General features: G+C 41.7%; 1 protein-coding gene across 5 annotated transcripts in view; it reads left to right on the forward strand.

Moving 5' to 3' along the window:
* The first annotated feature begins 3,182 nt into the window (after positions 1 to 3,182).
* The window catches only part of SAP130 (Sin3A associated protein 130), a 92,530-nt gene continuing 74,494 nt past the window's right edge, over positions 3,183 to 21,218 (forward strand). For 2 of the 5 annotated variants that reach the window (XM_059394526.1, XM_059394527.1), the window contains exons 1-7: positions 3,995 to 4,185; positions 4,994 to 5,111; positions 14,721 to 14,956; positions 15,673 to 15,831; positions 16,991 to 17,102; positions 18,152 to 18,276; positions 19,613 to 19,737. In XM_059394526.1, coding sequence (XP_059250509.1) covers positions 4,114 to 4,185; positions 4,994 to 5,111; positions 14,721 to 14,956; positions 15,673 to 15,831; positions 16,991 to 17,102; positions 18,152 to 18,276; positions 19,613 to 19,737 — 947 coding nt within the window. In that variant the 5' untranslated portion in view covers positions 3,995 to 4,113. Of the gene's footprint in view, positions 3,341 to 3,993; positions 4,186 to 4,993; positions 5,112 to 14,720; positions 14,957 to 15,672; positions 15,832 to 16,990; positions 17,103 to 18,151; positions 18,277 to 19,612; positions 19,738 to 21,218 lie in introns of those variants that run through there. The other 3 variants (XM_059394529.1, XM_059394528.1, XM_059394530.1) reach the window with 3 other exon arrangements.

Here is a 21,218-nt window from a genome sequence, read left to right on the forward strand (position 1 = left end):
CATGTCACATGGCTGCTTCATTGGGCCATGTAGGAGCCTCTAGAGCAAGACTGACAGCAAGACAGCCTCAAAGAACATAACATGGTCAAGGAAATGACATCTCATCACATTTGCCATTTTCTATTACTTAGAACAAATCACAAGTCCTGCTCACATTCAAGGGAAAGGATTTAAACAAGGGAATAAACACCAGGAGAAGGATCAGGAGGGGTCATCCTAGGGTCTATCCACCACGCCTAACATAGGTGTATTTGGGGTAGGGACAGTGACACAGAGTGTGGTGCCAAGAGGAAATAAATGCCGAAGTGGCCTGAGTAATAAACAGATGAAGGTTATAAAAACAATGGATGAGAATACAAGCTGGTAGAGCCATTCTGGAAAACAGTATGGAAGGTCCTCAACAAGTTAAAAATACAGCTACCCTATGACTCAGCAATTGCACTACTGGGTATTTACCCCAAAGATACAAGTGTAGTGATCTGAAGGAGCATGTCCACCAAAATTTATAGCAGCAATGTCCAAAATATCCAAACAATGGAAAGAGCCCAGATGTCCATCAACAGATGGATAAAGAAGATGTGGTATGTATATACACACACAGATACATACACAATGGAATATTATGCAGCCATCACAAAAGGAAATCTTGCCATTTGCAAAAACATGGATGGAACTAGAGGGTATTATGATAAGCAAAATAAGTCATTCAGAGAAAGACAATTATATGGTCTCACTGATATGCAGAATTTAAGAAACAAGGCAGAGGATCATAGGGGGAGAGAGGGAAAAAAATGAAACAAGATGAAACCAGAGAGGGAGACCAACCATAAGAGACTCTTAATCATAAGAAACAATCTGAGGGTTTCTGGTGGGGAACAGGAACAGGGATGGGGTGGCTGGTGATGGACACTGGGGAGGGTGTGTGCTGTGGTGAGTGCTGGGTATTGTGTAAGACTGATGTGTTTGTGACTATACTCAGCAAACATTTATTTAATTCTTTCTGTTGACTGGAAATATAAAGATTAGTAATTTTTCTGTCTGCCTACCCCAGGAGGAATACAGAGTAGACACACTAGTGCTATATTAGAAGTACTGAAGAAGTTCCAGGAAGTATCCAGTGCGGGGAGAGGGGAGGAGAGGAATTCAAGGAAGGCTTGTAGAAGATAAATAAGTTTCTTTCCAGGTAGGTATTGTAGAATTGGCAGAACTCTACCAGATGATCGCTCAAGATTGGGGCCTTATAGAGGGCACGTCAGCCTTGAGCAAACCCCTGGAAGTCAAACTGTGTGGAGGATTGGTGGAAACTACTGTTGAGAGAGTACCTAATGTTTGAGTAGGTGAGACCAAATTATTAAGATCTCAAAAACTGGATTTAAAGATTTATTCTGAAGTTATTGGGACATCATGGATGGGAAGAATGGACTAAATTAATGTTTTAGAAAAAGAACTCTGTGGATGACAGACTGGGAATAGGAAGAGATTCAGGCGGGGGCACTCAATTACAGCACTACTATAATCCAGGCGAGAAATAGTGAAAGCTTGAGGCAGGGCAATGGAAGCCATTGGAAAGAGGGTACAGAGATACATATAGTGACATTGGGAGATGGAAAAGTGAAAAATAACAATAAAACCAAAGGCCTCTGGAGAGGATGGTGATGTTATTCATCAAACCCAGAAATCAGAAGGAGTTCATGGATAGGCAAATCAGGAAAGGTGTTCAATCTGTTACCTTTCAGGGTATTGTAAGACATATTTGTGGAACTGCAGGTGTACAACTCAGAACTTATTATGTAGACAAGATTCTTGAGTCATTATCAAGAATGATATTTGAAACTGTGAGAGTGAATTAAACCAGTTAGGAAGATAGTATAGTATTATAAGTTGGTAGGAGTGTCAGAGAATGCTGTCTTTGTGAGGGGGAAAAAAAAAAAAGGTGTGATGGAACTTGATACAGATAGGAGTAGAACCAGGAGAGAGCAAGGTCATAGAGAAGGGAAGAGCGTTTTAAGGAGGAATTACTCTTTGTAAGTTAGACATGAGGAGGGCTAAACAAAGATCACTGGGTGAAGTAAGTCACTGGCAGCTTTTGGGAACAGTGTGAGAAGGGTGGCAGGAGCAGAATCCAACAAGGGTTATAGACTGCCTAAGGAGAGAAGAGGCTACAGTGTATCACATCAATTACTTTTAGAAGAAAATTGAGAAGGGAAGAAAGTGAAAAAGGAAAGTAGCTTGAGGAAGGAGAGGGGTACTTAAGACTCAGCTTTGTTGCTTCCTAGCAAGCAGTTATCTCACACAGTTGTGCAGGATAGGAAGGAGGGATTTGAATCACCACTATCCCTTTATTTCTAACTAGTTACAAACTCCAGGCCTAAATTACCATCTGGGAAAGGAGAAGGGGGACGTAATCACTACTAACAGATCCAAATTTTGCTTCACCAATTTTGGCTAGGATTTCCACAGGTGTACAAACTCTAGTCCTCCACCCCAAACAAAACAACAACAAAGCAGCACCATCGCGTCCTCTTCTTTGTAATCTGGAAAAACTGAGCAAGTGCACAGTGCCCGAGTCCTGTGCCAGCAGCCCTTCTCTGAACTAGCCTGCTTTAACCAGAAGGAGCAGGGCTCTGAAGCTGCCCAGCCCGGTGCGCTCTCGAGGAGGCGCGCTCGGCGCAAACCCGACAGAGCTGCTCGCGTTTAGCGCACCGGATTCTCCAACGATGCTTAGACTTTGCCGGCCGTCGCCTTCTGTGGTGACATCAAGTCCTACAACGCGGCACGGGGAAGTGAGCACAGTCAAGAAAACCCTCGGCCCTTCCTGCGGCCTCCCTGTCCCACTATAGCCGGCCTCCATTACCCTTTGCCCTTTCCGCAGCCCCCTTGGTAAAATGAAACCTACTGCCGTCAGCTGAGGCAAAAGGGTGGAATCCACTACCTCTTTACTAGGCAAAGAAAAAAGCCAGAATCCACTTTAGGCAGCAAAGGGGTGTGTTGCACCGGCCCGGTCGCCTGGAGGTCCCGCCCCAGGCCCGCCCTCCTGACACCGGAGACTACATTTCCCAGAGAACTCCGCGGCCCCAAGGGGGAGGCCCGTCCGCTCTCCCGCTTATACTGAGCGGTGACTGGCTTCCCCAGAGGAGGGCGGAACCTACACCAGCCAATAGGTGAGAAGCTCGTTACGGCGGCGGAAGCAGCGGCGCTGGGCTGAGGGGTGGGGGGCAGAGTGCTAGCGCCCCGGCGGCGGCGGCGGTGGGTCCGGAGCCCGAGGACGTCGGTCCCACAGGCAGAGAGCGCACGGGAGCGAGCTCGAGGCGGCGCGGTGGCCCCTCGGCGCAGCACCCAGGTAATGGCGGGACAGGCGCCGCGGAGGGAAAGGGAGAAGAGGGGAGGAGACGAGGGGGCGGGGCGGCCGAGCCGGGCTGCAGCGTCCGTCCCGCCGTGCGTCCCTGGGGAAGGGCAGCGGTGCCTCGTCTCCTGTGGCTCAGACCTAGGCTCTTTCATGAGCTGGGCACGGCGGTTGGGCCGGCGGCAGGGACTGGGTGTCCTGCGGCAGGGAAGGGAGAGGTTCCAGGAGGGATGGGCTGTTTCGGGCTTGGGGGCGTGGCGGACGTGGGCCCTGGCGGGGAAGTGGAGCGGCCGGGAAGCGCCGGTGGGCGGGCGGCCCAGGGAGTTTGGCTCTTGGAGCAGTTTAAAGTGACTCTCCACATCCGGGCCCTGCGCCCGCCTCTTTCAGACCCTGACCGAGGCGGGGCCTCCTGCCTCCCCGCCCCCCTCGCCGGGAGCGCTTGTCTTCCTCTGCCATTGGCTTAGCCTCGAGGGGTTTGGGCTGCCCCGACGAGGCTCGTGCCTGATTGGCTGGGATTCGGCGGGAGGGTGGGGCGGGATCAGAGCGCGCAGGCCTCCGCGGATTGGTCCGGGCCCTCGAGTGACGCGCCCGGCGTGGGGCCAATGGGCGGGCGGGGGAGGGAGGGGCAGGTTCTGGGGGTGAAGATTGGAGCAGAACCCGGGCCAGGTGGTGGGGGTGAGCGGGGCCGGCGGGGCTGGACAGCTGCGGGCCCGAGGCGCGCTCCGGGAGGAGCCCTGTCCACGACCCAGGAGCCCAGCGCTGCCATCGAGATGGGCCCTCCGCGGCACCCCCAGCCCGGCGAAATGGAAGCGGGAGGTGCGAGTGGCGGGCGGCGGCTGCAGGTAGAGGCATACCGCTTGTCCTGGGGCTCCCCAGAACGCCGTCCTCCTTCCCACCCTCCAAGAGAAGTCTCAGCCAAAGTGTCTCTGGAAACCTGTGTTCCACGATCTCAGCAATGGGCTTCGGGGTGGGGGTGGGGTTGCGTGCGAACTGGGAATACCGGTAGAGCTTGGCTTCTGAGGGAAAAGTGGGGGTTGATTTTAGAAAAAGTGGTGAAGGTCTCTGGTCCCTCTGGCTCAGTAGGGGGTCTGTGAGAGAAGGAGGAGGAAATTGGTAAATGAAGGCCTGTGCAGAAAATCATTTCAGAGTTCCTTTTGGATTAGGTCTTGAGGAAAGCTTTCTGATTTTTTAGAACCGGGCATCTCTCCTCAGGTTCCTCTTATGACATACTGATGACAGTTGTGTTCACCTTGGTGTGAGCTTCAGTCTTTCAAAGGAACATGTCATTTTCCATAAAACTTAATACAGATAATATGTGTTTTGTTAATACCTATCATATGGCTTTTGTACAGGATTCAGTGTTGATTTTTTTTTTTTTTTGAGTGGTAATCTTTAAGTATTTATGGAGTGTCATAGTATATCCCAACACCACACAAACGATTTTACTATTATTTTAGTCCATATCCTTTAAAAACTTAAAGAATTTAGACCATTTGTGCGCCGTATGTTGATCACAGTTAATTGTTCTAGATGAATGAAGCTGCATTTGCTTTTTTAAAGAAAAGTATAGGTATTGGAGATGCTTTAATTTCTCATTATTGATTCTAATGTGAGAATTTAGTAATAACCATATGACTGTATGCACTGCAGGTGGAAATGAGTTCTCAGCAGTTTCCTCGGTTAGGAACCCCTTCCACTGGGCTAAGCCAGGCTCCTTCACAGATTGCGAACAGTGGTTCTGCAGGATTGATAAACCCAGCTGCCACAGGTGAGATATGTGACATTCTTCTATATTGCTTCTTGCTTTAAGACATTGCCAGTTTTTCATAAGTGACTCTTAATCTCACAAAACAAACTGAGGGTTGCTGGGGGGGGGCGGAAGAGAGGGATGGGGTTAGGGACATTGGGGAGGGTATGTGCTACGGTGAGTGCTGTAAAGTGTGTAAACCTGGCAATTCACAGACCTGTACCCCTGGGGATAAAAATACATTATATGTGTATTAAAAAAAAATAAATTAATTAAATTTTAAAAAAAGACATTGCCAGTTTTTCATTTAAAAATTAGCAAATTCCTTGTGGCATTTTAGTAAATTCTAGGTTGTTGAATTTGAAGAAAGGGTATATTACAATTCTAGTTTAAACAAGGTTTTTTGGGGGTGCCTAAGTGGCTCAGTTGGTTAAGCAGCTGACTTGATTTCAGCTCAAGTCATGATTTTAGGGTTGTGAGATGGAGTCCCACGTCAGGCTCTGCACAGTGCATGGAGCCTGCATAAGAGTCTCTCTCTCCCTTTCCTTCTATTCTTCCCTCCCTTTATAAATAAGCAAATTTTTTTAAAATTCCCTTTTTAATCCTTTCACTTATACTGGAGTATACATGAAACTTAATAGTGAAGCATGCCTATGAGAAGTATATTTTAAATACATTAATGTATTCTCCTTGTTCTGCTTTATGGCCCAGAGGTATAATAGTGCCATGAGGAAGCCCAAAGGTGTGTAAGGCATAATTCTTGCCTTTTAGGTAAAAAAAAAAAAGCACAGTCAACCCTTGAAAAATACGGGTTTGAACTGAACAGGTCCATTACTTGTGAATTTTTTCTGATAAATGTGGTATAGTACTGTATATGTACTTTTGTGTTCCTTATGTATTTCAGTGTAAGAATATAATATGTAATATATATAACATACAAAATACATATTAACTGTTACAGGCAAGGTTTCCAGTCAACAGTAGGTTATTAGTAGTTAAGCTTTTAGGGAAGTCAAAAGTTACATGTAGATTTTTGGCTGCAGGTGTGGTCATCACCTCTAACCCTGCATTGTTCAAGCGTCAACTGAATATATACACATATACGCACTTAGTTTTTAGTGGTATGCCCTTTGAGTGCTATAGATCAATGGTCCCTGTCATCAGGGATGATTTTGCAGTCCAGGGAATTTTTGGCAATGTCCTGATACATTTTTGGTTGCCACAAGTAAGGGGGTGCTGTTGGCATCTGATATTTAAAGGCCATGGATGCCGCTAAATATTCAAAAATGGGAAGGACAGTCCTTCACGACAAAGTACCCAGTCTAATCAATAGTGCTAAAGTTGAGGTATTCCTTCAAGTAGTCTTTTTGAGTATATTCAGGTGAAAAGATGACATTGCAAAGTAAAGTATTCCTTTTTCTATTCCTTTTTCTTCACCACCTGTTTCCTAATTTTCTTAAAATGGTAAAGGGTATCTGCTCATTGCTCAAACCAGGAGCACAGGCATCATCTTTAATTGACTGTCTCTCCGGCTCTTGTATGTGAGTTATGGAACTTTGATGTTTCAATCTCTTTATCCCTTTGCTTCCCTCCTACCAACTTGGTTTTTGTTACAAATTTATCTTAGTTCTCTTTAGACTTGAAGGAATTTTAAGCTACTTCTTATGTCCTCCTTAATAGTAACTACTCATTTTCTGAAAGATTGACAAAAAGTTCCCAATATTCTTGACCTTGAGGAACACAGGAACATTCTATTCCTTTTGCCACAATCTTCCTTCTTCCTTTTCACACTTACTTATCTAACCACTTACTTATTCCTGTCCTTCCTTGAGGTTTCATTTCAGATGTCACTTTTTCTAAGAGGTCTTTGCCGACTACTTTGCCAACTAGACCACAGGAGTCAGGGGTAGGACCTTGTAGAATGAAGGCTGGAACCATACCCTGGAACCTGGAACCTTGTGTACATTTGTACGTGTTATACTTGCTGCATTGTGGGGCATAAGTAGGGGTCAACAAGTCTTTATAGAGCTACTTAAAGTTCTTTGCTCCTTAACAAATATTTTTGACAAATTGTCTTTGATTATAAATTCATAGAATAATTTAAAGTATAGCTGAAAGAGAATGTTTTTGAACATCTGTTTACAAAGAATTATAATGCTTATTAAAAACAGTGTTGGGACTCCTGGGTGGCTCAGTTGGTTAAGCATCTGCCTTCACCTCAGGTTGTGATCCCAGGGAGCCTGCTTCCCCCTCTTCCTCTGCCTGCCATTTCCCCCACTTGTGCTCGTTCCCTCCATTCTGTCAAATAAATAAATAAAATATTTTTTTAAAAAAGTCAAAACAAAAAAAGGTTTCAATTAGCAATGATTGCCCTCAGACTTTGTTGAGAAGGAAATCATTGACTTAAACCAAAATTGTCTATAATTTTACTTTTGAATATTGTGTGTATTTCTTCCTTCAGTGACTCTGAGAAAGAATATGAAAGTTTGGGGCGCCTGGGTGGCTCAGTGGGTTAAGCCTCTGCCTTCGGCTCAGGTCATGATTTCAGGGTCCTGGGATCGAGCCCCATATTGGGCTCTCTGCTCAGCAGGGAGCCTGCTTCCTCCTCTCTCTCTGCCTGCCTCTCTGCCTACTTGTGATCTCTGTCAAATAAATAAGTAAAATCTTAAAAAAAAAAAAAAAGAATATGAAAGTTTTTCCATAAGGAGTTTAATATTTCTCTATATTTTCTATTGCTTTTATTAGAAGAATTAATTTGAGATCCTAAGCATATCAGGATTTCAGATATATGTTCAAAGGTCAGAAGTATGGATTACAAGTTTCCTTAACTATTCTTTCAAGATTCTTTTGGTTCTAAATGATTCTAAAAGGAGCTTAAAAGGGAATAGTCAGTACATTTATTGTAATGAAATTGTCAAAAATCAAAATCTTCCTGAGCAAATAGGTTTGGGGGGAAGTTATGAAATTGTCCGCTTCCCTTAAAATCTAGTCAGGAGAAAATCCGGACAACAGGGAACGTTCACAACATGATCATATATAAAGATCATATGTTTAAAAAGCTGTTGGAGCCAATAAGTAGAATTGGTAAAGGCTGCAGGATAAAAGTTCAATGTATAAAAACCAATTAATTTTAGTACTAGCAATGAACAATGAAATTTTTAAAATGTAATTTACAATAGCATCAAAAAAAAATAACATTTAACACTTGTGTTAAAAATAACACAAAACACTTAAGGATATATTAACAAAATGTGTGTAAGACTTGTGGGTAGAAAACAAACATGACTGAGAACAATTAAAAACCTAGATAAATGAAGTGATCATTTATGCCCATCTATTGTATTGAAATAACACTCCGTATTTTTCAGATAATAGTTCTACCCAAAGGGATCTGGGTAGAATTAGAATTAGAAAATTCTAATCAAAATCCTCTTCTGGCCTTTTGTAAAAATTGTCAGCCTGAATCTATATTTATGTGGAAACCAAAGGACCTACAATAGCCAAAGCAATTTTGACCCCTTAAAAAAAAATTTGGCAGACTCTACTATGTTACTTGAATACTTGCTATAAAGCTGTACTAATCAAGACAGTGTGATATTGGCATAAAGATAGAAATATAGATCACTGAAAGTGGAGGATCCAGAAATAGACCCACACATAATGATCAACTGATTTTTGACAAATGTGCATAGATAATTCAATAGGGAAATGATAGTCTTTTCAACAAAATATTGCTTGAACACCAGAATATCCATATGGAAGAAATGAACCTTGACCTTTACTTCTGCCATACACAAAAATTAACTCACAATGTATCATTATGGATCTAAATGTAAAACTTAAAATTTCTAAAAGAAAACGTGGAAACTGCTTATGACCTTGGGGTGAGCAAAAATTGTTTAGGTTGCAAAAACCACTAATCACAAAAGCAACTGGTGTATTTTACTTTATCAAAATTAAAAATGTCTACTGTTCAAAACACTATTAACAAAGAGGCAATCCACAAATTGAGAAGATGGTTGCAATAAATAAATCTGAAAAGGACTTACATCCTGAATATATAAGAAACCCTTGTAACCCCATAGCTTTTGCTATATGAGATAGCCTTATTTTTTTATTAAAGATTTTATTTGTTTATTTATTTATTTATTTATTTGAGAAAGAGCATTAGTACAAGTTGGGGGAGGCAGAGGGAGAAGCAGACTCCCTGCTGAGCACGGAGCCAGATGTGGGGCTTGATCCCAGGACCCTGGGATCATGACCCCAGCTGAAGGCAGACACTTAACTGACTGAGCCACACAGGTGCCCCACCCTGCCTTCTTTTTAAATGGACAAAATATTTGAATAGGCAACATCACCAAAGATGATATCTGAATGTCCAGTAAGCACATAAAAAGATATTCAGTAGTATTAATCCTCAGGGCAATGCAAATTAAAACTACAGCAAATAGTACACATCCACTAGAATGACTAAAATTAAAAGACCAACAATACCAAGTTTGATGTTTGTGGAGCAAGATGAAGTCATACATGGTGGAAATGTAAAATAATCTAGCCACTTTGGAAAACAGTTTGGCAGTATCTTACAAAGTTAAATACAAACTTACCGTACAACCCAGCAGTCCCTTTCCTAGATATTTACCCAAGGTAAATGAAAATGTATGTCCAAAGACCCATACTCCAGTGTTCATAGGAGCAGCATTCATAGTAGCCAAAAACTGGAAACAACCCAGAATTTATTAGCTGGTGACTAGATAAAGTTTGGTTTATATATGTACAGTGGAATATTACTCAACATTGAAAGTGAACAAACATCTGGTATGTAGAACAAAATAAAATGAACCTCAAAAACATATGCACTTAACCCTTGAACAACCTGGGTTTTAAGCTCACTGACCCTCTGTGCAGTCAGGAATTTGAGTATAACTTTGACTCTGCAAAAACTTAGCTACTAATAGCCTACTGTTGAATGGAAGCCTTATTGATAAACAATACATATTTATATTTTATATGTATTATATACTGTATTTTTATAATAAAGTAAGCTAGATAAAAGAAAACTTATTAAGAAAAGCATAAGAAAGAGAATCATTTACAGTACTGTACTGTATCGAAAAAAAAAAAATCCACATGGGGTGCCTGGGTTGCTCAGTCAGTTAAGTATCTGCTTTCAGCTCAGGTCATGATCTTGGGGTCCTGGGAATGAGTCCCACATCAGGCTCCCTGCTTAGCAAGAAATCTCCTTCTCCCTCTTCTGTCCCCTGCCCATGCTCATGCTCTCTCTCCCAAATAAATAAATAAAATCTTAAAAAAAAAAAATCCACATATAAGTGAAGCTAGGCAGTTCAAACCATGTTGTTCAAGGGTCAGCTCTACAAGAGAAGGAAGAAGACACAGTGGACTACATATTATATTGGGGAGGATGGGTGGCTTAGTTTGTTGAAAGTCCAGCTGTTGGTTTGGGCTTAGGTCATGGTCTCAGGGTCTTGGGATTAAGCCCCATGTTGGGATCAGTGGGGAGTATCCTTGGGATTCTCTCCCACTGCCTTCTCTACCTACCCGCCCAATGCACTGACACACGTGCTCTCTCTCAAATAAATAAATCTTTTAAAAATAAGAACCACATATTTTTTTTTTTTTTTTTTAAAGATTTTATTTATTTATTTGACAGACAGAGATCACAAGTAGGCAGAGAGGCCGGTAGAAAGAGAGAGAGGAGGAAGCAGGCTCTCCGCAGAGCGGACAGCCCGATGCGGGGCTCGATCCCAGGACCCTGGGATCATGACCTGAGCCAAAGGCAGAGGCTTTAACCCACTGAGCCACCCAGGTGCCCCAAGAACCACATATTGTATGATTCTGTTTGCAAGAAATTCCAGAAAACACAAAGCTATAGTGTTAGGAAAAAACACAAAGTTATAGTGTTAGCAGATTAATGGTTTCTAAGGAATGGGAGGGTGGGAGGAAGGGAATTGCCTGCAAAAGGGCATGAATGAACCAGTGAGAATAATGGAAAATATTTGTATGGTGATTGATTGTGGTTATAGTACTGTATACTTTGTTTTTTAGAGGGTGGGGCAGAGAGACTATCAGACAAGCTCCATACCGAGGAGGAAAGACAGGGCTCTAGCTCTAGCTCACAACCCTTAGCTCATGACCTGAGCCGAAATCAAGAATCAAATGCTTAACTGAGCCACCCAGGATTCCTGTAGTACTGTCTACTTTTGTAAAATTTTATCTAATTCTATATAAAGAACTAGTGCGTGGGTGTTTTTTTTGTTTTAATACTATATCTCAATAAAGCTGATTGACTAAAAAATAACAAAGGATAGACACATATGCTTCACAGAGGAAGATGTGTATGAATGTCCTGTGGTCACATAAAAGATTTTCAACATCACTAGTCATGGAAATTCTAATTAAAATCACAACACACCCACTGTACACCCAGTACAGTATCTGTATCAAGAATTGGGATGATGAGGGGCTGCCAGAACTCTTAATACACTGGGTAACAGAAACATAACGTGGATACAACCACTTTAGAAGGTATTCCAGTGGTCTAATAAAGTTAAACATTTACTTAACATTTAATCCAGCCATTATGCTCCTAGGTTGTTGGTTAAGAATGTAAAAAAAAAACTGTTGAACTCTCTACTTTTAGAGTAGCTATTTTATTCTATGTAAACTGTACATCGATAAAGTGGTTTTATTTGTTTTGATTTCAAGTTTTTAAAAAAACTAGTTAGTTGATATAGCAGGTAATACTCATTTCAGGTGTACAGTTTAGTGATTCATTACTTAAATGTAATAGCTAGTGCTCATTACAAGTGCCCATCTTAATAGCCATCACCCATAAAGTGGTTTTAAGAATCATAATTTTTAAAAAATCTGAATGACCAGGGAGAAATGATGTATAATGTAAAATATACATCAGTCTTTTCACCCAGTACATGTAATTTTCAAAAATTTTTTTCCTGAGGAAATCACTGAACAAGGACTCAAAAGTACATATGGACTTTTATCCGAGTTGTTGATAATAGCAAAAAATTTGGAAATATGGGACGCCTGGGTGGCTCAGTGGGTTGAAGCCTCTGCCTTCATGATCTCAGGATCCTGGGATGGAGCCCCACTTTGGGCTCTCAGCTCAGCAGGGAGTCTGCTCCCTGCCCCCCCCCCGCCTGCCTCTCTGCCTATTTGTGATCTCTATCAAATAAATAAATAAATCTTAAAAAAAAAAAAAATGGAAATAACCTGAAAGCCCACCGATGATATAATGGTTTAAAAAGCTGTAGTTGGGGTGCCTGGGTGGCTTAGTTGGTTAAGCGTCTCTTTCTTGATCTCAACTCAGCTCTTGATCTCTGTATTGTGAGTTCAAGCCTTGTGCTGGGCTCCATGCTGGGCTTGGGGCCCACTGAAAAAAAGAAAGAAAGAAAACAAAAAATATAGTGTATCTATGCAATGGAATTTCATTTCGCATTTTCTTAAATGATGTAATATATATTCACTGTTACTCAGCAATTTCACTTCTTGGTATGTATCCAATAGAAATGGTAAATAGTTCACCAGAAGACATGTGTGGGAGTATTACTAGCACTAACATTTGTAATAGCAAAAAACTGAAAACTATCTTAATGCCTATTAACAGTAAAATGGATAATTTATAGTTGATTCCCAGAGTGATCAACTATACTGACAGTGAAAGATCTGCAGTAATATGCAATGACATTCATGGATCTTATACTTGTAAGTGAAAAAAGCAAGATACAACAGGGTGCATTTGCTATGAGTCTATTTATATAAAGTTCAAAAATAGATAACAGTTATCTGTGGTGCTAGAGGTTGGGATACCTTGGGATAGTGAGGAATCCAGCTGAATAGAGGGGCTTCTAGGGAATGTTTTGCATCTTGAGCTGGGTGCTGATTACTCAGGTGTATTTGGTTTGTATAAGTTCGTTGAGCTACACAATTTACATTTGTGCACTTTATAAAGGTTATAGTTTGTTGAAAAGTTACATAAATAAAAGCCCACCCAAAATTAAAGATGAGAAATGGCTCAAGGTTTTACCAACATATTAACTCTTGGTGCTCTCGGGAAATAGACTTTGGAGCATCTTTATTTTCTTGATAGGTTTACAGATACTTGAAATTTTTTTTTACATAAGTATAATCTCTGTTTTCAGAAAAATGTTAATATTTTGAGAAAATGATAGACAAGTATGAGATAACTTTCACGAACTCTCTTTCATTTGATTAGGTCTCTGGTTTTTGTTTTGTTTTGTTTTTTAGAGAGAAAGAGCTTTTTTTTTTTTTTTAAGATTTTATTTATTTTATTTGACAGGCAGAGATTACAAGTAGGCAGAGAGGCAGAGGCAGGCAGAAAGAGAGAGGAGAAAGCACGTTCCCTCCTAAGCAGAGAGCCCGATGTGGGGCTCAATCCCAGGACCCTGGGATCATGACCTGAGCCAAAGGCAGAGGCTTTAACCCACTGAGCCACCCAGGTGCCCCAGGTCCTTGATTTTTTAAGTTAGTTTTTAAGTAGGTTACATGTTTTCATGGTCCAAAATTCCCAAAGAAAGTATAGTGAAAAGTATTTCTCCTACAATTTATATAGCAGGTTTCCTGTTGGTAGACATGTAGGTTTTGAAACTTCCTTTACTAGAATAAAAATGGTGAAACAAATAATCTGGTACACAAGTCATTTTACACGATGCCATTTCTCTATAGGATACATTCCTATAAGTGAAATTGTTGAGTTTCAAAGGCTTTGTACATTGTTATAATGATGAAGAGTTCCATGTTTGCTTTGTAGGAAATCTGTTTTGAAAAGCTGTATACTCTGGGACTTAAGAATTGTATTTAGGGGCACCTCGGTGACTCAGTTGGTTAACTTTCTGACTTTGGCTCGGGGTCCTGGGGCCAACCCCCCCCTTTCAGACTCTACACTCTGGGGAATCTCCTCCTCCTTTTCCTGAAGCCCCTCCCCCAGTTTTGCACATGCCTGCATGCACTCTCTCTTTCTCTCTCACAAGTAAATAAATAAAATCTTTTAAAAAAAGAATTGTATTTAAATTATCATTTTAATGTTAATATTTTTATAAATTTCTAAATATCTTAAATGAAAGCATCGAATCTAGTTTTGCTCTTTTGAGTTCTTTTTTTTTTTTTTTTTTTTTAAGATTATTTATTTGAGAGAGAGATAGCACGAGCAGGGAGGAGCAGAGCAAGAGGGAGAAGCAGGCTTCCCTCTGAGCAGGGACCACAACATGGGCCTTGATCTCAGGACCCCAAGATCATGACCTGAGCTGAAGACAGACCCTTAACCAACTAAGCCACCCAGGTGCCTCTTGAGTTCCTTTTAGATCGTTATCAGGTCCTTTGTTCATAGGAGTGGAAAAGCCAAAATATCCAGAGTAAGGCCTGTGTTCCATAGTTATGGCTCTTGTGTTTGATATCTGTTAGGGGGAACCTAATGTCCAAATTCTCCTTAAGAAAATCTCCCAAGGAAATGGTCACTTTATCAACACTGAAACTTAGTTGCAAATACCACTGTTGTATGTGTTTGCCATTCATTAATATTAATTCATATTGGAAGCATATGACGTGCTCTCTGTCCCTTAATGTCCTTACTAGTCAACGATGAATCTAGTCGAGAGGCTGAAGTCACTGCCAGGGAGCACATGGGTTCCAGCAGCTCCCTACAGTCCCGTGAAGAGAAGCAAGAGCCTGTTGTGGTAAGGCCCTATCCACAGGTGCAGATGTTGTCTACACACCATGCTGTTGCATCGGGCACACCCGTCACAGTGACAGCCCCACCAGCACATCTGACGCCAGCAGTGCCACTCTCCTTTTCGGAGGGACTTATGAAGGTAATGGAGAGGTTTAAAATTTCACATTAAACCACAGCTAAAGACTGGCTAATCTTCCTGACAATTTTCACAAAGTCTTAGGCTGTACCCAGGATTTTAGTGTTTCCTTTTTGACCCATCAGTTCAGCTCTTCTGTGTCACTTAGAGCTGCACTGTTCTTCAGTGCCTACTCTTGTGCCGCTGGGCAGTTGGCATCATAGGATCTTTTCTAGTAACCGTTTTGACATTGATTTTATTCAAGTTATAGGCATGCTAACTCAGATTTTATCTTGGAGTGGCACTCTTCTCCAAGGTTTTGTTTTAAAGCTTGCTAATTCAGGGGTATCTGAGAATATTGCCTTGTATTTTACCTCATGGCTATGTTTCAGTTGCTAGGAGTTTTGTTTACTTCCTCCCAAACTTGGGATGCAGCATTGTATAGTAGAAGGAGTGTGGGCTGTGAGCCATGCAGATCTGGCCTCGGTCCCAGTTCCAGTTTTTACTGTCTGCATGGCTTTGAGTAGGTGACATAGCCTTGCTTTGTATGTTTCCTCATCTGTAAAATGGAAATGCTGGTACTTCAGTGGAAAAGTTGTGATGCTAAGAGATAAAATATATAAGGCTTTTGGATCCTTCCTGGCACTCTCCATGTTTGATTTGTGTACTTTTAACTATAGAATGAAATGCATCACTTGTAAAAAGCTATTGATATGTTTCGTGTGGTTTTCTGTTTACAGCCGCCCCCGAAGCCCACCATGCCTAGCCGTCCCATTGCTCCTGCTCCACCTTCTACCTTGTCACTTCCCCCCAAGGTTCCAGGGCAGGTTACCGTTACCATGGAGAGTAGCATCCCTCAAGCTTCAGCCATTCCTGTGGCAACAATCAGTGGACAACAGGTTTTTTTCCTCTTAATTTGCTGATTTTCAAACTGAGATGCCAAACTGTTGATCATTATTTATTGAATGCCAGCAGTACATTAGGCACTGTACTAAATAAAAAATTAAGTGGTCACTGATATCTGTGAAGGGAAGATAGTAGGTCCTAGAGAAGTAAAACCAACACACACAGTGCTGTTTGTCAGTAGGCCAGTATGTATCAAACATCTGCTGTGTATGAGGCACCACCCTTAGTGTGAGATACAAATCTAGATAAGACAGTCTGTATTCTTTAAGTGCTCAGAGTTCATTGTGGGGATTGAGAATGGCTTCATGGCAGTCATACATTTCTAAGACTTTCTCTGAGGACAATTAATGTGTATCTCTTGGGTACCTACCAGGTTCCCTCAAGCAGGTCACCAGTCATGAACACTTATTTCATGGTGTTTTAAATTTTTTCCTGAAATTCTATGTCTACTCCATAACATGTATGTGATTCATTTAAATATTTTGGGTTGCTAAGTGAAAAGACCTGAATCTAAAATTTTTCCCTTCAAGTTTCAATAAAAAATTGGTATTCCAAGAAGACCTGCTATGTTTTCTTCCTTCTGTTGTACTGCTGAGTACTCCCAGAAGTGCTGGAACCCCCAGCTGGGAAATATTGGCGTCGGGGCTGGGAGCATGTGAGGAAGGGACTTCTAAGGGGAGAGCTAAAGAACACATAAGGGAGTACCTGCTCAGTGCTAATTGACATTTACTTAGAAGTTCTGCGTAGCATAAAGGGTGGATGAATGCAGTGGCATGTAAGGAAAATAGAAGAGGAAGAAATAAGCTTTTGGCCAAGGCAACGAAAACAAGTGTTAAAAAACTAATATTGAAGGTGAGATTGTCCCAAAGTGAACAGTCAAATGTCTATTAGTCTCTATTAGAGACCTAGCACCTAGCTAGGTTTGAGGCATTGAAGGATCCTCAGAGTCACCACATGCCTGCTGGCACAGGTCATCATGAAGTATGTTGTATAAAAAAAAAAAGCTAAATGTCCTTTCCCTTGGGATACTCACTGTCTAAAAGGAATACCCTGACCTACATTTTGAGGCAACTGACCTCCTAGAAGCAATGGCTAAGCATCATTGACTAAAACTAAGCGCATAAAAATAACATTACATCCTGTTTCTTGCAGGGACATCCCAGTAACCTGCATCACATCATGACCACAAATGTACAGATGTCTATTATCCGCAGCAATGCTCCTGGGCCCCCTCTTCACATCGGAGCTTCTCATTTACCGCGAGGTAGAAACTGCACATTTTGTTCAAATTCTCCAAGTCCTGTGGCAGATAGATATTTGTTAAGAGATTTCTGCTACTGTCCAAAATATATATTTAGAATCATCTTACTTAAGTTACAGGATAAAAGAAACAGAGCAGTACACATTTAGAGCATGATCCTAGTATATGTGAGTTACAGTTGCATTTCAACAAGCTTGTGTATGCTTGTGTGTGTAAACTTAAAGCAATTCAAATTTTTAGTGTGGTCTAAATATTGTCCCTTGTAGTGAGGAACTCAAAGCTGTAGATAGTCCAAAATGGTCTTTGTTGTTAGTCAGAAATACAAATACTGACTATTTTTAAAGTTCAGTGATAATGGCTATTCAAGTAATATAGCCATAAGATAAATTTATTCATACAATTAAGTTCTAATAGGTTGACAGGTATTAAATTTAATGATTTTCTCTACTTGATCAGAAACTGTAGCCTTCTGTTGACAAGTGTAAAGTCATTGCTGCCCAAATCAGGCTCACAAGTACAAAACCAAGTTTACTTGGTCATAACATAATTTAGTGGTTCTCAGAGTGAATTTCGTAGACTGCAACGGGGTCTTTGTTAGGTCAAAACAACTTTCATGAAAATACTAAGATTTCATTTGCCTGTCGTACCCTGTTGACGTTTGCACTGATGATACAACAGCTGTGGTGGTTTATGTAAACCCTCCTTGGTGGTGACGCTGCTGGAGCCTTGGCCTAAATGAAGGTGATGACATGATGCTGTGCTGTTCAATGTGTGCTTCTCTTCTGCACACTTGTAGTTAAAAAAAAAAAAGACAGCCAGTTTCATTTAAGAATGTCCTCAAAAAAGCAACACAGGGTATTATTATTATAAAATCACAACCTTGAGAGCACATTTTCCGAATTTTCTGTGGGAGGAAAGGGAAATATACATACAGCACCTCCACTAAATTCCTGATGTACTGAGGTCTAGAAACTATTTTCCTAGGGCATATAATGGGAACTATGTAAATTGTGAGCCCATAAGCCATACTAATGAAAACCATTTTTTTCCAGGTGCAGCTGCTGCTGCTGTGATGTCCAGTTCTAAAGTAACTACGGTCCTGAGGCCGACTTCCCAGTTGCCAAATGCTGCTACGGCTCAGCCAGCAGTACAGCACATCATTCACCAACCAATCCAGGCACGTCAGGTTGTAGTAGTCAGCTAGCAAGTATTAGGTGCCTACTCTGAGTTCTTGACTCTGCTAGAGCCTGGGAGAGTCCTTTGACTTCAAGTGACTTTTGATCTAGTTGCCAAGAGGTCAGGAAGGTTGAGTTATATACACTACAATGTGATTAGCTGTCCTGGGATTTGGGGGAGCCGTGGTAAGGGAAGCTTTCGCTGGGATGGGTGTGGTAACAGGGATTCAGAGAAGTGGAGAGGCAGGGAAAGGAAACAATACTGTGAATGGTGGTGAGGAGGACGGTGGTGGTTACATAGTGTTTAGTAGAGGCAAGCCAGAACTGAGAGGTTTTCATTCAGATTGGGATTTATGAGCCCTTACATATTTAGTGTATGTTATTAGGCACTTGTGTATGCTTTTCAAGGAAGACAGAGTCTTTCAACTTTTTTTCAAGGAAATCTATGGGCTCAGTACTACTGAGGTATAGTGTATGATGAAGTGACATTATGATGTCTCTAAATTCAGAGCTCTAAGATACAGAGTATAAATCTGATTTTGTACACAACAGAGAGCCACTAAGTTTCTTGAACACAGTAACATGCGGTCAAAGAACTATCCTTGAAAGGTTAATGGAGCTGAATCACTGACAGATGAAAATTCAGATACTTTTGGGAGCCAGACTGGTAATGTATGTGGAACTGTATCAGGGTCAAGAAAGGGTCTACCCAGGAGAGCTCAGATGATTGAAAGAATCGATGATGGAGAAGCAGGTGAAGCCCAGGGTGGAGCTTGTTTGGTGAAGATTTTACACCCAGATGTAGTATAGGGGAGGTTACGGGAAGTACATCCATGTGAAAACAGCCAGAGAGCATCTAGGGCACCCCGAATCTCCTGCAGGCAAGCACTGTTTTTATGTGTTTGCTAGTTTAGAGGGCTGAGAGCCAGTGGATCTGATGGCTGAGATCCCCCTATTGAAAGCACTTGGTTATGTGGTAGTGTAAAATGTCTATACCAGAACCAACAACAAATCTGTGGGCACTCTAGATCTGAAGGGTAGGATCCCAACTCATACTAATAGGACAAAATATTGCATCCAGTCCTACTTGGAAGGAAGAAATTTATATAGTCCATCCAGCCAAGATAGGTATTTTTTGGTAATTCTCTCTCTTGTATGTTAAAATTACCTATCTGAAAAGAGAATTCTTTAGTCATAGTGGTGAGAATTTGCTTTCTTTTGGACACAAACATGCTTGTTTGAAGGCCCAAGTTTCTAATTATACTTGCAGTGTTTGGCTTACTGTATTTTATTTTGCTCCTTGTTTTAATGAATTATTTTTTTCTCTTCTCTTGGTAGTCTCGCCCACCTGTGACCACCTCTAATACCATCCCTCCTGCTGTGGTAGCAACTGTCTCAGCCACCAGAGCTCAGTCTCCAGTCATTACTACAACTGCAGCACATGCTACTGATTCAGCACTTAGGTATATTTGGGGGTTTGGAGATCAGGCTCTCCTCCTTTCCCTTTTTCCTTTCCTTTCTGTCCTTTCATTTAACTCAATAAATACTTAGTGCTGGAGATAAAGCAGTGGGCAACCAGAAATTTCTGTTCTCATAGAGTTTCTGTTTTTAGGGGCTAGAGACATACAAATAAAAAAGTTTTTTTTAGATGGTCAAAAGTGCTTTGAGGAAAAATTAGGGTAAGATTTGGAGTGACAAGGTAAGCGGTACAGGCTATTTCCTGTAAGGTGGTCTGGGAAGACTATTGTTAAGAATGGATTAGAGCAGGGGTGCCTGGGTGGCTCAGTGGGTTAAGCCTCTGCCTTCGGCTCAGGTCTTGATCTCAGGGTCCTGGGATTGAGCCCTACATCTGGCTCTCTGCTCAGCAGGGAGCCTGCTTCCCCCTTTCTCTCTGCCTGCCTCTCTGCCTACTTATAATCTCTATCTGTCAAATAAGTAAATAAAATCTTTAAAAAAAAAATGGATTAGAGCAGAAAATTGAAAAATCTAATGAAGTGAGTCTTGTGGCTGTGTGGATAAGAACATTTTGCACAGTGGGAACAGTAAGTGTAAAGGCCCTGAGACAGGAGTGTGTTTGCCATAGATAAGGAGAAGCAAGAGGCTATGGTAGGAGAGCGGCAAGAGATTATTTTAGGAGGTAACAGGGTCTCCACATGAGGGCCTTAGGAAGCCCTCTGCACGTTTAGACTTTGCTGGGATACAGTGGGAAGCCTTAGTGGAGTTTTGAGCAGAGCAGTGTCATGATCTTAAGCCTGGCTACTGTGGAGAGGCAAAGTTGGAAATGGAGATATGGTTTAGGAAGGCATGCAGAAATTGAGAAGAGGTCATTGCTGGAGGTGGAAAGACATGGTTAGATTCAGAATAGAGTTTTTTTTTTTTTTTTAAAGATTTATTTATTTATTTGACAGACAGAGATCACAAGTAGGCAGAGAGTCAGACAGAGAGAGAGGAGGAAGCAGGCTTCCCGCTGAGCAGAGAGCCTGATGTGGGGCTCGATCCCAGGACCCTGGGATCATGACCCGAGCTGAAAGCAGAGACTTTAACCCACTGAGCCACCCAGGCGCCCCCAGAATAGAGTTTTGAAGTTGGTTGAGGATTTCAGAGGAATTACATAGGGGCAGTGAGAGAACAAGAAGAGTCAGGATTCTGGCCCTGCTAGCTGGCCTATGAAGCTAGAAAGGTGGAGTTGCTATAACTTCAGTTGAGGAACAATGGGAAGAGTAGGTTTGGGGGAGGAATTCCAGACTATTTTTGGACATTGGACAGTTGTGCTGACTTGTGAACACCCAAGTGGACATGTTGAGATTGGTTAATAGATGAGTTTGGAGTCCAGGGAAGAGTTGTGAAGGAGATTATTTAGGAAAACTGTGTAGATGGGGAAGAGGTTTGCAAGAGAAAAAATGTCTCCCAGATGAGAGGGCTGGAGGGGGAAGCAGTGTTCTCA

The sequence above is a fragment of the Mustela nigripes genome, chromosome 3 (assembly GCF_022355385.1).
Source record: "Mustela nigripes isolate SB6536 chromosome 3, MUSNIG.SB6536, whole genome shotgun sequence".
Lineage (NCBI taxonomy): Eukaryota > Metazoa > Chordata > Mammalia > Carnivora > Mustelidae > Mustela > Mustela nigripes.